Below are 15000 nucleotides of genomic sequence, written 5' to 3'. Positions count from 1 at the left end.
GATTGACTATGACTTTTCAGATCACCCAGTAATGCTATCTGCAAGGTTAGTTCCAGGTAAATATTGCAATCCTTTAGCCATTCCTGGACCTGTGTCCAAAAACAAGCTACAAATGGACAGAACCAAAACAAATGATCTAATGATTCTGTCTCTTCACAGCAAAATCTGCAGAGCTGGGAAGATTGTATCCCCCATATAAATAACATTCTATTGGTAGCAAGAATTTTATATAATAATTTAAATTGAAAGATTCTAATTTTTGAATCCGGTGTCATTTTGCGTGTCAGTTCATAAACACTATGCCATGGGATCGGTACATCAAAGATCTCTTCCCAACTATTTTGCAATCTATATGGGACGGCTGTCAATCCTTTGGTCCTTAAGTGAAACTGATATACTTTTTTATTTATCACAGTTTTCCTTAACCAATTATGTTCTTTAATGCAAGGCCGACAGACAAGTTCCTTACTTTCTCCCCCCTTCCACTTTCCTCTTCCACTTTTGCGGTAAGGCTGCAATTATTTGGTTGTAATTTTGGGTAGAGCAGACATTTCCATATGTTTTTGTTAGCTGCATGTGCGACATAACTCCACCAGTCCTACCGATGATATCATTTACGAAGATTATACCTTTTTTAAACATTCTGTCAAAAAATAAAGGGTTTTTTGTCAATTAGTATATTTGAATTTAACCACAATATTTGTTGCATTATTTGTTCTGTCGTTTCTGGAGGATTAAATTGAAATTGCAACCAACTTTCTATGGCTTGTTTTAGAAATAGTGACATTTGGGAGATTATTTCCTTTTCAAATAACTGAAAGTGAAAGGTTGTAATCTGAATAAAGGGAAAAAGGCCTTTCTTGAACATTGGGTGAGACAATCTTACTAATTTGCTTGAGAACCAGTTCGGATTTAAGTATAACTTTTGGATGACTGAAGATTTTAGTGATAGGTCTAATGCTTTAATATTTAATAATTTCTGTCCTCCGAATTCATATTCATTATATAAATATGCTCTTTTAATTTTGTCTGGCTTGCCGTTCCAAATAAAATTGAATATTTTTTGCTCATATAATTTAAAAAACTGTTTGCTAGGCGTAGGCAAGACCATAAGCAAATAGGTAAACTGGGATAACACTAAAGAGTTAATCAGGGTGATTTTTCCACAAATTGACAGGTATTTTCCTTTCCATGGTAGTAAGATCTTATCTATGTTTGCTAACTTTCTATTAAAATTTATTGAAGTGAGATCATTTATTTCCTTTGGGATATGTATTCCGAGTATATCCACATCACCATCAGACCATTTTAATGGTAAACTACATGGTAATGTAAAAATTGTATTTTTTAGTGATCCAATACGTAATATAGTACATTTGTCATAATTTGGTTGTAATCCAGAGAGGTTAGAAAATGTATCTAGATCCTCTATGATTCTGTGGAGGGATTCTAGTTGTGGATCTAAAAGAAAACATGAATAATCTGCGTACAATGACACCTTTGTTTTTAAGCCCTGTATTTCTAATCCTCTGATATTATTATTGGATCTGATTTTAATAGCTAACATCTCGATGGCCACAATAAATAGATATGCCGATAGTGGACAACCTTGTTTCACTCCTCTTGACAGTTTAAAACTTTCTGAGAAATAGCCATTATTTACTATTTTACACCTAGGGTTACTATACATGATTTTGACCCATTTTATAAGAGATTCTCCAAAATTGAAATGCTCCAGGCATTTATATATAAACCCCAGTCGAACTTTATCAAATGCCTTTTCGAAGTCTGCTATGAATAGCAGGCCTGGTTTCCCATATTTTCCATAGTGTTCTATTGTTTCCAATACTTGCCTTATATTATCTCCAATGTATCTTCCATGTAAAAAACCTGTCTGATTAGAATGAATAATATCAGACAATACCTTTTTAATTCTATGCGCTATACATTTTGCTAGGATTTTTGCATCACAACACTGAAGTGTAAGGGGCCTCCAATTTTGTAAATGGACTGGATCTTTATATTTTCCACTTGTATCCTGTTTCAGTAATAATGAGATCAGACCTTCTTCTTGAGTGTCAGATAATCTACCATTTAAATAGGAGTGGTTAAAACATGCTAATAACGGTCCTCTTAGTATATCAAAAAAGGTTTGGTATACCTTGACTGGTATGCCATCCAACCCTGGAGTTTTCCCGGACTTAAAGTATTTAATTGCATCCAGAAGTTCCTCCTCTGTAATTTCACCTTCACATGAGTCTTTCTGTGTGGCTGTTAATTTGACATTATCAATAGAAAAAAAATCTCTACAATTAGCTTCAGTTAGAGGAGATGGAGGCGACTGAAAAGAAAACATATGCTTAAAGTACTTTGTTTCTTCCTTCAAAATATCATTTGGTGAATTATGGGTGACTCCGTCAATTGTAACCAGTTTCATTAAGTTCTTTTTGGTAGCATTCCTATGTTGAAGATTAAAAAAGAATTTTGTGCATTTTTCCCCATATTCCATCCAGTTTGCTTTATTTTTATAATATATTACACTTGATCTTTCTTGAATAAGTTTCTCCATTTCTTTTTGTTTTTCCTCTAATTTATTCTGAGCCTCTATGTTACAGTTTTTATTGCCATCTATCTGTTCTGTTAGACGTTCTATTTCCTTTCTTAGTATAAACTCTTTTGACCTAAATTGCTTTTGTTTTCGAGATGAGTACTGAATTGCATGGCCTCTAAAGGCACATTTAAAGGTGTCCCATACAATAAGGGGATTCGCTGTACCTATGTTATGTTGGAAAAAGTCAGTTATAAATTCCTTTGTTCTAATTATAAATAAATTATCATCCAATAGGCTTTGATTAAATTTCCAATATCCTCGCCACGTGGAAATTCAGTAAGAGTAATGTATATGTCTATTATATGATGGTCCGACCGCATTCTGTCCCCTATCAACACTTTTTTTTACTTTTGGTGCCAACGAGAATGAGATAAGAAAGAAGTCAAGACGACTAGCTTGATTCAGTCTCCGCCATGTATATCTCACTAGATCAGTATATTTAAGCCTCCATATATGTACTAGTTCTAATGTATCCATGACATTCACAATTTCCTTAAGAGCATGTGGGTGATTGTTTGTGGTGTGATTTCCTTTTCGGTCCATTGAGCTATTTAAAACAGTATTATAATCCCCCACCATAATAATATTGTCTTGAGTTGCTTGCAGGCTTGATAATTTATTATATATATTGTCAAAGAATTGTGGATCGTCATTATTTGGTCCGTAAAGGTTAATGAGCCATATCTGTTTATGGTCCAATAACATATTTAAAATAATCCATCTACCTTGCGTATCTATTTGGACAATTTGCACATTCGGATCGAAATTACTATTTATTAATATCATCACCCCTTTTGAATTTCTTTGCCCATGGGAGAAGTATATTTCCCCCATTCTTTTTCCACGCTACTTCATCTCGAATTGTTGAATGAGTTTCCTGTATACAATAGATATTATATTCCTTCTCTTTGAGCCATGTAAATATTGTTCTTCTTTTGTTATTATCAGCTAAACCATTACAATTATAACTGGCTATACTTATTTCACCATACACCATAATGAGATACAAGTTTCAAGTCTATTTATCATTATATATGTTTGTAAATTTACCAATAAAAAATAGCGTAATGATTGAGTGTCCATATAGCTGTACCGTGATATTTGCATTGCTACGGAGTAACCCTTCAATGGTTCTCCACTAATTCCCCCGCTAAAGCCCCTCCCCATCCCAAGTTGAGCCGTCATCCCAGTGATCAGCATCCCACCCACGTCCCTCCGTATCCCTAAGGCCCCGAGAGGCTGGTTAGCTGGTTAATTACCATGAAGACCAATACTTGGCCAATCACCTGATTAATGAATGAGGATCAATGTCTGATCAGTCAATATGACCACGTTAACATGAAGACCTGATCAGTCAATCAATCATTTCAATTAATGATTGTTGATTATTAAAATTGAAAAATATAACAAATGAACAAATTCAGACTTTTTGGAGCAGAGGCTGATGCTGGGCCTAACATCTATGGACTTTTAGATGAATATCCTTTCTTTCTTTCTTTCTTTCTTTCTTTCTTTCTTTCTTTCTTTCTTTCTTTCTTTCTTTCTTTCTTTCTTTCTTTCTTTCTTTCTTTCTTTCTTTCTTTCTTTCTTTCTTTCTTTCTTTCTTTCTTTCTTTCTTTCTTTCTTTCTTTCTTTCTTTCTTTCTTTCTTTCTTCTACATGATTCCATATGTGTTATTTCATAGTTTTGATGTCTTCACTATTATTCTACAATGTAAAAAATAGTAAAAATAAAGAAAAACCCTTGAATGAGTAGGTGTGTCCAAACTTTTGACTGGTAGTGTATGTCCTCACTCACTCTCTCCCTTATCGCTTATTCCCCCTCCCCTCTTCTCTCTCTCTCTCTCTCTCTCTCTCTCTCTCTCTCTCTCTCTCTCTCTCTCTCTCTCTCTCTCTCTCTCTCTCTCTCTCTCTCTCTCTCTCTCTCTCTCTGTCTCTCTCTCTCTCTGTCTCTCTCTCTCTCTCTCTCTCTCTCTCTCTCTCTCTCTCTCTCTCTCTCTCTCTCTCTCTCTCTCTCTCTCTCTCTCTGTCTCTCTCTCTCTCTCTCTCTCTCTCTCTCTCTCTCTCTCTCTCTCTCTCTCTCTCTCTCTCTCTCTCTCTCTCTCTCTCTCTCTCTCTCTCTGTCTCTCTCTCTCTCTCTCTCTCTCTCTCTCTCTCTCTCTCTCTCTCTCTCTCTCTCTCTCTCTCTCTCTCTCTCTCTCTCTCTCTCTCTCTCTCTCTCTCTCTCTCTCTCTCTCTCTCTCTCTCTCTCTCTCTCTCTCTCTCTCTCTCTCTCTCTCTCTCTCTCTCTCTCTCTCTCTCTCTCTCTCTCTCTCTCTCTCTCTCTCTCTCTCTCTGTCTCTCTCTCTGCCCCCTAACACTCCCTCTGTTTTGAGTCTGACGCGAGGTGACAGGCAAAGCGCCTTGGTAAAGGCTGAGAGCCCATCCTCCTCCTCTCTTCCTCCTCTCTTTCCCTCTCTCTCTGGGCTGAGGGAGGAAAGGAGAGCCTCCCAGGAGACACACAGACAGAAAGAGACACAACCCTTTAGACACACAGACAGAAAGACATGAGACAGAAAGACATGAGACATACAGGACCCTTTCATCATTCATCATTATTCATCACTCTGGTTTATCTTTCTTCACTCTCTCCTTTCCTTCTCTTCCCTTCATTTTTACTGTATTTGAGAGGGCTGAGAAAGAGCGAGAGCGAGGGAGGGAGGGGCCTAGTTCTCTTAAAGACGGAGAGTGGATCTCCTGCCGGCTCAGAGGCAGAGCAGGCAGAGGAGAGGACAGTACACTCATCTTCCCTCTCTCTCTATCTCTCTATCTCTCTATCCATCCATCCATCCATCCATCCATCCAGGTGATCACTCCCTTCCGCAGGCTCATCCTCTGCGCGGAAAACAGGAAAGAGATGGAGGACTGGATCAGCTCGCTGAAGTCCGTCCAGTCCCGAGAGCATTACGAGGTAAGACCAGACCCATTCTCTGTTCTCTATAGCAACAGATCCACTGCCTGTGTGAGCTTGTGAGAGCGAGAGAGAAAGAAGCAGAGAATGAGAGAGAAGGCATGGAGAGAAGAGGGAGAAGGAGAGAGGGAAGGAGAGAAGGAAGGAGAGAGGTGGTATGGAGAGAAGAGGGAGAAGGAGAGGGAAGGAGAGAAGGAAGGAGAGAGGTGGTATGGAGAGAAGAGGGAGAAGGAGAAAGGGAAGGAGAGAAGGAAGGAGAGAGGTGGTATGCAGGGTGTTGCAGAAAACAATAGCTCTTTGATCTGATCATTGGCTTACTGTGTCAGTTGCTGCTGTTTAGAGTGCAGTTACTGCTATGTTTTTGTTGTTTCTTTTGGAGGTGTGTGAAAGCAGCAGGGTAGTGTGAGCGGCAGGGTAGTGTAGTGTGAGCGGCAGGGTACTGTAGTGTGAGCAGCAGGGTAGTGTAGTGTGAGCGGCAGGGTAGTGTAGTGTGAGCGGCAGGGTAGTGTAGTGTGAGCAGCAGGGTAGTGTAGTGTGAGCGGCAGGGTAGTGTAGTGTGAGCAGCAGGGTAGTGTAGTGTGAGCGGCAGGGTAGTGTAGTGTGAGCGGCAGGGTAGTGTAGTGTCAGCAGCAGGGTAGTGTAGTGTGAGCAGCAGGGTAGTGTAGTGTGAGCGGCAGGGTAGTGTAGTGTGAGCGGCAGGGTAGTGTAGTGTCAGCAGCAGGGTAGTGTAGTGTGAGCGGCAGGGTAGTGTAGTGTCAGCAGCAGGGTAGTGTAGTGTGAGCAGCAGGGTAGTGTGAGCAGCAGGGTAGTGTAGTGTGAGCAGCAGGGTAGTGTAGTGTACGCAGTGGGTTGCATGCTCTGTAGCGTGCAGTGGACTGGAACGTCTATTTCACCCATTGAGGGTGGTCGTGGCTATCCAGCTCACAGGACACATACACACATGCACATACACACACACACACTGTCACACTCAGAGGAGTCCCATACTCACACATGCATGCACCACACGCACACACTCAAACACACACACACACAAACATAACACCAGGCGGTGTTGTATATACGGATAGACTTTACAGGTTCTTAACTGCTAGTGTCTGTCCTACTCTCTGGGTGTCTTAGAACTCACCAGATGAAGGAAAAATGATCCCTCATATCGCTCTATAACGAACCAATGAATGTTATTACAACAGGAAGATGAGAGGCTGTTAGATATTCATGTTGAATAATAATAATCCCTGTACAATCTTCTCAAAATGTTTTTAACAGCATTGCCGATTTAGAAATGATCCGTTTTTTTTATGTTTTGCCGTGACAAGAAGCAGATATAACTGTTGTTATTGGTTGACTGCAACACTTGTCTCCAGGCAGATACAGCATATACAGTATAGTGCCAGCATTGCATATTAATGCCTTTCATTTGGGAAGGAAAGATGACATAAGATGTTTTTCCCTCTCTGCCTCTTTTCCTCTCCGCTGCAATGCACCCCAGAGCTTTAGAGTAGAGAACACAGAGCTAGAGGGTGGGGAAGCTATACTTCCATGCTAGAACCACAGGTTCCATTCTAATAGGGATGGATAGATGGTGTGTGTGTGTGTGTGTGTGTGTGTGTGTGTGTGTGTGTGTGTGTGTGTGTGTGTGTGTGTGTGTGTGTGTGTGTGTGTGTGTGTGTGTGTGTCTGTGTGTGTGTGTGTGTGTGTGTGTCTGTGCATGTGTGTGTGTGTGTGTGTGTGTGTGTGTGTGTCTGTGCATGTGTGTGGTATGAATAAATCCATAAGCTTATGTTAAGTAAAGTGTTTGTTATTAATGGTCAAATCTGTCTTCTATACGTTGTAAAAGTCTTCAATAAAGAAGTGAGAAAATGTCAAATAATCTCTTCAAATACTTGGTGTAAAATGTGCGTGTGTAGGTTCTATGTTGCTCACCCAAAACACCACTGAGCTGTCCAAAAACATTGTACAGTGTACACTGCAATGCAATTTATGTTAACAATTTATGTAGCTTTTCTTTAACTATGTCTTAGTTTAAGTAAACAGTGTGAAAATGCAATCAATGTTTACTAGATGTGGAAGCCCCTTTGGATAATGTGCCGTTCCGTCTATTCAAAGTTACGGTTATTTGTGCCACACCGTTTATTGAAAATGTTACAGTCAATTTGTGCAAAACCATTTATAAAAATGTTTACGGTCGTTTGTGCCACACCGTCTATTAAAAATGTTACGGTCATTTGTGCCACACCGTCTATTCTAAATGTTACGGTTATTTTGGTCAGTGTGTGTTTTTTAACGTGAGCAAAAGGGAGCCTAATGTGTGAAATATAGTACCTGACTGTCTATCCTGGTGTTGCCAACCTGATTTAACCTCTCGTTTGCCAGACAGCGCAGTTTAATGTGGAACATTTCTCAGGGATGCACAACTGGTATGCCTGCTCCCACGCACGGCCCACCTTCTGTAATGTCTGTAGGGACAGCCTCTCTGGCGTCACCTCCCACGGCCTGTCCTGCGAAGGTAAGACACGCACGCACACACACATCTCTGTTTTATCTCTCCTAACACCTCTCCTCCTCATCCATCTCTCCATCTTCTCATTAATGAGAAGATGCTGTCTTCTGTGTTTTCCTTAGTGCTGTGTGTCCCTCCTGGGCTGTGGTACTTTCCTTAGTGCTGTGTGTCCCTCCTGGGCTGTGGTAGTTTCCTTACCGCTGTGTGTCCCTCCTGGGCTGTGGTACTTTCCTTAGTGCTGTGTGTCCCTCCTGGGCTGTGGTAGTTTCCTTACCGCTGTGTGTCCCTCCTGGGCTGTGGTAGTTTCCTTAGTGCTGTGTGTCCCTCCTGGGCTGTGGTAGTTTCCTTACCGCTGTGTGTCCCTCCTGGGCTGTGGTACTTTCCTTACCGCTGTGAGTCCCTCCTGGGCTGTGGTACTTTCCTTAGTGCTGTGTGTCCCTCCTGGGCTGTGGTAGTTTCCTTACCGCTGTGTGTCCCTCCTGGGCTGTGGTAGTTTCCTTACCGCTGTGTGTCCCTCCTGGGCTGTGGTAGTTTCCTTAGTGCTGTGAGTCCCTCCTGGGCTGTGGTAGTTTCCTTAGTGCTGTGTGTCCCTCCTGGGCTGTGGTAGTTTCCTTAGTGCTGTGTGTCCCTCCTGGGCTGTGGTAGTTTCCTTACCGCTGTGTGTCTCTCCTGGGCTGTGGTACTTTCCTTAGTGCTGTGTGTCCCTCCTGGGCTGTGGTAGTTTCCTTAGTGCTGTGTGTCTCTCCTGGGCTGTGGTAGTTTCCTTAGTGCTGTGTGTCCCTCCTGGGCCATGGTAGTTTGAATCTCCTCTGTGTTTTCCTTAGTTCTGTGTGTCCCTCCTGGGCCATGGTAGTTTGAATCTCCTCTGTTTTTTCCTTAGTGCTGTGTGTCTCTCCTGGGCCGTGGTAGTTTGAATCTCCTCTGTGTTTTCCTTAGTGCTGTGTGTCCCTCCTGGGCCGTGGTAGTTTGAATCTCTTCTGTGTTTTCCTTAGTTCTGTGTGTCCCTCCTGGGCCGTGGTAGTTTGAATCAGTCCTGGAGAGGTGGAGGGGAGATATAGGGTTAATAGGGCTATACGATGGGGAATAGGACCTTCTTACTTATTTCTATTTCCTCCCTGTGGAGTAGAAGGTCACAACAAGCCTAAACCTTCCAGGAAGTAGGACTATAAACTCTTAGTAGGGCACGGCTGGGGGCGGTTCAATTTAACTATGCAGTCAATACCACTTTATGATATTATTTCCCTTCGGATCGATTAAGAATAGTAGGGCAGAGCAGTGCAGGAGCTGAATGATAGGGGATTGGTGTATTGGCTGGAGAAGTGAGGTGTGGGTTGAGAAGATCTTACGATATGTCGTGACCTCTCTGCTGGCTAGCCTAGTGGGTAGTGTCCTCTCTGCTGGCTAGCCTAGTGGGTAGTGTCCTCTCTGCTGGCTAGCCTAGTGGGTAGTGTCCTCTCTGCTGGCTAGCCTAGTGTGTAGTGTCCTCTCTGCTGGCTAGCCTAGTGTGTAGTGTCCTCTCTGCTGGCTAGCCTAGTGGGTAGTGTCCTCTCTGCTGGCTAGCCTAGTGGGTAGTGTCCTCTCTGCTGGCTAGCCTAGTGTGTAGTGACCTCTCTGCTGGCTGACCTAGTGTGTAGTGTCCTCTCTGCTGGCTAGCCTAGTGTGTAGTGTCCTCTCTGCTGGCTAGCCTAGTGGGTAGTGTCCTCTCTGCTGGCTAGCCTAGTGGGTAGTGTCCTCTCTGCTGGCTAGCCTAGTGGGTAGTGTCCTCTCTGCTGGCTAGCCTAGTGGGTAGTGTCCTCTCTGCTGGCTAGCCTAGTGTGTAGTGACCTCTCTGCTGGCTAGCCTAGTGGGTAGTGTCCTCTCTGCTGGCTAGCCTAGTGGGTAGTGTCCTCTCTGCTGGCTAGCCTAGTGGGTAGTGTCCTCTCTGCTGGCTAGCCTAGTGTGTAGTGTCCTCTCTGCTGACTAGCCTAGTGTGTAGTGTCCTCTCTGCTGGCTAGCCTAGTGTGTAGTGTCCTCTCTGCTGACTAGCCTAGTGTGTAGTGTCCTCTCTGCTGACTAGCCTAGTGTGTAGTGTCCTCTCTGCTGGCTAGCGTAGTGTGTAGTGAGCGTCCTCTCTGCTGGCTAGCGTAGTGTGTAGTGTCCTCTCTGCTGACTAGCCTAGTGTGTAGTGTCCTCTCTGCTGGCTAGCCTAGTGTGTAGTGTCCTCTCTGCTGGCTAGCCTAGTGGGTAGTGTCCTCTCTGCTGGCTAGCCTAGTGGGTAGTGTCCTCTCTGCTGGCTAGCCTAGTGTGTAGTGTCCTCTCTGCTGGCTAGCCTAGTGTGTAGTGTCCTCTCTGCTGACTAGCCTAGTGTGTAGTGTCCTCTCTGCTGGCTAGCGTAATATAATATAATAATATATAATAATATAATATAATATGCCATTTAGCAGACGCTTTTATCCAAAGCGACTTACAGTCATGCGTGCATACATTTTTGTGTATGGGTGGTCCCGGGGATCGAACCCACTACCTTGGCGTTACAAGCGCCGTGCTCTACCAGCTGAGCTACAGAGGACCACAACTAGCGTAGTGTGTAGTGAGCGTCCTCTCTGCTGGCTAGCATAGTGTGTAGTGTCCTCTCTGCTGACTAGCCTAGTGTGTAGTGTCCTCTCTGCTGGCTAGCGTAGTGTGTAGTGAGCGTCCTCTCTGCTGGCTAGCGTAGTGTGTAGTGTCCTCTCTGCTGACTAGCCTAGTGTGTAGTGTCCTCTCTGTTGGCTGACCTAGTGTGTAGTGTCCTCTCTGCTGGCTAGCATAGTGTGTAGTGTCCTCTCTGCTGACTAGCCTAGTGTGTAGTGTCCTCTCTGCTGGCTAGCGTAGTGTGTAGTGAGCGTCCTCTCTGCTGGCTAGCGTAGTGTGTAGTGTCCTCTCTGCTGACTAGCCTAGTGTGTAGTGTCCTCTCTGTTGGCTGACCTAGTGTGTAGTGTCCTCTCTGCTGGCTAGCCTAGTGTGTAGTGACCTCTCTGCTGGCTGACCTAGTGTGTAGTGTCCTCTCTGCTGGCTAGCCTAGTGTGTAGTGTCCTCTCTGCTGGCTAGCCTAGTGTGTAGTGTCCTCTCTGCTGGCTAGCGTAGTGTGTAGTGTCCTCTCTGCTGGCTAGCGTAGTGTGTAGTGTCCTCTCTGCTGACTTGCCTAATGTGTAGTGTCCTCTCTGCTGGCTAGCCTAGTGTGTAGTGTCCTCTCTGCTGGCTAGCCTAGTGGGTAGTGTCCTCTCTGCTGGCTAGCGTAGTGTGTAGTGACCTCTCTGTTGGCTGACCTAGTGTGTAGTGACCTCTCTGCTGGCTAGTGTAGTGTGTAGTGTCCTCTCTGCTGGCTAGCCTAGTGTGTAGTGTCCTCTCTGCTGGCTAGCCTAGTGTGTAGTGACCTCTCTGCTGGCTGACCTAGTGTGTAGTGTCCTCTCTGCTGGCTAGCCTAGTGTGTAGTGTCCTCTCTGCTGGCTAGCCTAGTGTGTAGTGTCCTCTCTGCTGGCTAGCCTAGTGTGAGAGGCTAATGATAACCCATCAATTGCTCTAAAATGAAGGGCTTCCTCCTTGAAGTCTCCTCAAAGGCTTTTATGGCTGTGTGTGACCGTGTGTGTGTGTGTGTGTCTGTTAACACATGCTTAATGGTTCCAGATGATGTGGAACGTTAGACTCACAACGTCTACGTTAGATACACACACACACACAACAACACACACACACACAATACACACACGATCACTCACAACACACACATGCTAGGCTAAGTAGCATGAGAAGAATATACAGATGGTTTTCATTATGGTTGTCTGACGCCCTGTATGAAACCAGGATGTGGTGTATAAATAGGACTGGTACGTAAATGGTTGGTTGCAATGTTCCTTCACAGCCGAGGTGTGGACAGAGAGAGCCTAGTGGAACAATAGCAGTTGCGTCATTCCACACTTGTCCCTGTAGTTTTAATACAGTGTTGATTTAACAGGTTAATTAGTGATATGTGGTAGGGACAAATCATATACTGTCTGTCATCTGTTACTGTTAGGGGGAAAAACGTAAGAGTCCTACTATTCAGAGGCACTGTGTGTGTGTGTGTGTGTGTGTGTGTGTGTGTGTGTGTGTGTGTGTGTGTGTGTGTGTGTGTGTGTGAGGCCGTCAGGCAGTAAAGGTTGTTTCTCTCTCGCTCTCTGTCTCTTTCAGTCTGGGTGACTGGCCATTGAGAGCCAACTACTCATTATCCGAGAGAGAGGCAAAGAGATGGAGAGGAGAGAGAGGGGGAGAGAGAGAGGTGGAGAGAGAGGGGGAGAGAGAGGGGGAGAGAGAGGGGTAGAGAGAGAGAAGGGTGAGGCAGAGGGAGAGAGAGCGAAAGAGGGTGGGAGAGAGAGAGAGAAAGGGAGAGCTAACTATTCTCTGACACAACCTCTCATTACTGCAGTATATCATCACCCCATTGTTCCAGTCTCCTCTGCAGCCTGACTGTCTGAACCAGGACGGGCCAACCCTCCTCCTTACCCATGCTTTCGCTCCAGCACTGCTCTAACACACATCTGATTGGGCTACTTTAATCAGCTGCTCATCGGGACCTTAATTAGCTAGTGAGAGTAGTGTTGAAACGAAAGCCTGCACACCCAGTAGCTCTCCACATCAGAAGAAGGGTTGGCCTTCTTGGCACGTGCCCCGGGGCATATGAACACGTCATAAGCCATGGCAAATATGTAGAATTGCAGGAAATTTGCTTTAAAACTGTATAATTTTCTCAATTCAGTTGCAGGAAATGTGATGTTTTCAAGAAAACTAACAAAAAATGTTTCCCAAATCCGGTCTAGGGCAGGGGTATTCAAATCCATGCATGGAGGTCTGGACTACTGCTGTTTTTCTGTTCATTCATATCACCAACCTGGTGTCCCATGTCTAAATCAGTCCTTGATTAGAGTGGAAGACTGAAAATCAGAAGTTGAACTGGCTTCGAGGTCCAGATTTGAATGTTCCTGGAGAGCTACATTTTTACATTTTAGTAATTTAGCAGACGCTCTTATCCAAAGCGATTTACAGTTAGTGAGTGCATACATTTTCATACTGGCCCCCCGTGGGAAACGAACCCACAACCCTGGCGTTGCAAACGCCATGCTCTACCAACTGAGCTACACGGGACCAGTCAAGCTACCCTCCTGTAGGTTTTCGCTCCAAACCCAGATGTTGCTAACCTGATTCATCTTATCAACCTGCTAATTATTAGAATCAGGTGTGCTAGATTAGGGTTGGAGCAAAAACTTACAGGACGGTAGCTCTCCAGGAACAGGGTTGGGCAGTCCTGGTCTAGGGTATCGATCATTAGATTTTTTAAATTTATTTTTTAACTAGGCGAGTCAGTTAAGAACAAATTCTTATTTACAATGACGGCCTACCAAAAGGCAAAAGTCCTCCTGCGAGGACGGGGGCTGGGATTAAAAAAATAAATATATATAAATATAGGACCAAACACACATCACAACAAGAGAGACAACACAACACTACATAAAGAGAGACCTAAGACAACAACAACACATGGCAGCAACCCAACATGAAAACAACATGGTAGCAACACAACATGGCAGCAGCACAACATGGTAGCAACACAAGACATGGTACGAACATTATTGGGCACAGACAACAGCACAAAGGGCAAGAAGGTAGAGACAACAATACATCACACGAAGCAGCCACAACTGTCAGTAAGAGTGTCCATGATTGAGTCTTTGAATGAAGAGATGGAGATAAAACTGTCCAGTTTGAGTGTTTTTTGCAGCTCGTTCCAGCCGCGAGCTGCAGCGAACTGGAAAGAGGAGCGACCCAGGGATATGTGCTTCTTCTGATTCATTTTGATTGCATTGCTGTGGCTTTATTAAAGAATGACTGAAATAATACATAGGTGTTACAGTACTCATGTGGCTCTGGTTCTGAGTAGCATTAAGCTTTTGCAATGAACATCTCCTTTTTGGGACATTGGACCATGTGCCAATCTGTCTTTCAATTGATAATGCAACACATATTGTCAGTAGTGGTGCGTGGGTAAAATCACTGGGGAAGCCAAACCAGAAACAAAAGCCATATTACAACCTATATGTTGTGATAATTGCGTTGTTTTCTCTATAACCTGTTAGTTCATATGCCTTCCGACCGTGATATATATGCCTAAAGGCCGAGACAATAAGAAGACGCAGTGGCAGAATACATTCAACCACACCTTTGTTTCGTCACAAAACCGGAGTGCAACCTCTTGTCCAGGGAAGTCCACAAAGCATATTGCATGTAACAGACAGTTACATGACCTACAGCATGGTCAAGCAAGTTAATGTTTCCGACATTTTTGGAACACTAAACAACTACTGATTTAGAACCACGGAGAGTTACCGCAAGTCGCAAAGAAAACAGGAGCTGCCTCCACTATTCCAGCACTATTTCAACTTCAACATTTCAACATCATCAAATCAACTATGCCTAGTTTAATACAGTGACAACTAAAAACATACCAAAAACTATTCAGTCCAATCAACGTATGCTAAATATGATGTGACTGTCCATGGTTCTGATTTCTGTGTGTGTGTGTGTGTGTGTGCGCGTTCGTGCACGGAGAACATGATTCCACTGCTCCAGAGTGATGGTGAGCTTTACACCCCTCCAGCCGACGCTTGGCATTGCGTATGGTGATCTTAGGCTTGTGTGCGGCTGCTCGGCCATGGAAACCCATTTCATGAAGCTCCCGACGAACAGTTATTGTGCTGACGTTGCTTCCAGAGGCAGTTTGAAACTCGGTAGTGAGTTTTGCAACCGAGGACAGACGATTTTTACGCGCTACACGCTTCAGCACTCGGCGGTCCCGTTCTGTTAGCTTGTGTGGCCTACCACTTTGCGGTTGAGCTGTTGTTGCTCCTAGACGTTTCCACTTCACAATAACAGCACTTACATTTGACCG

General features: G+C 44.1%; 1 protein-coding gene across 8 annotated transcripts in view; it reads left to right on the top strand.

The window, feature by feature from the left end:
• Nucleotides 1-15000, top strand: part of LOC121536485 (diacylglycerol kinase eta) — a 103459-nt gene that overhangs the window by 38265 nt on the left and 50194 nt on the right. For all 8 annotated transcript variants that reach the window (XM_041843801.2, XM_041843800.2, XM_041843796.2 and 5 more), the window contains 2 exons: nucleotides 5456-5560; nucleotides 7937-8069. In XM_041843801.2, the coding sequence (XP_041699735.1) occupies nucleotides 5456-5560; nucleotides 7937-8069 (238 nt within the window). The remainder of the gene's footprint in view (nucleotides 1-5455; nucleotides 5561-7936; nucleotides 8070-15000) is intronic.

The sequence above is a fragment of the Coregonus clupeaformis genome, chromosome 23 (assembly GCF_020615455.1).
Source record: "Coregonus clupeaformis isolate EN_2021a chromosome 23, ASM2061545v1, whole genome shotgun sequence".
Taxonomy (NCBI): domain Eukaryota; kingdom Metazoa; phylum Chordata; class Actinopteri; order Salmoniformes; family Salmonidae; genus Coregonus; species Coregonus clupeaformis.
This window is presented reverse-complemented; position numbering and strand designations above follow the sequence as displayed.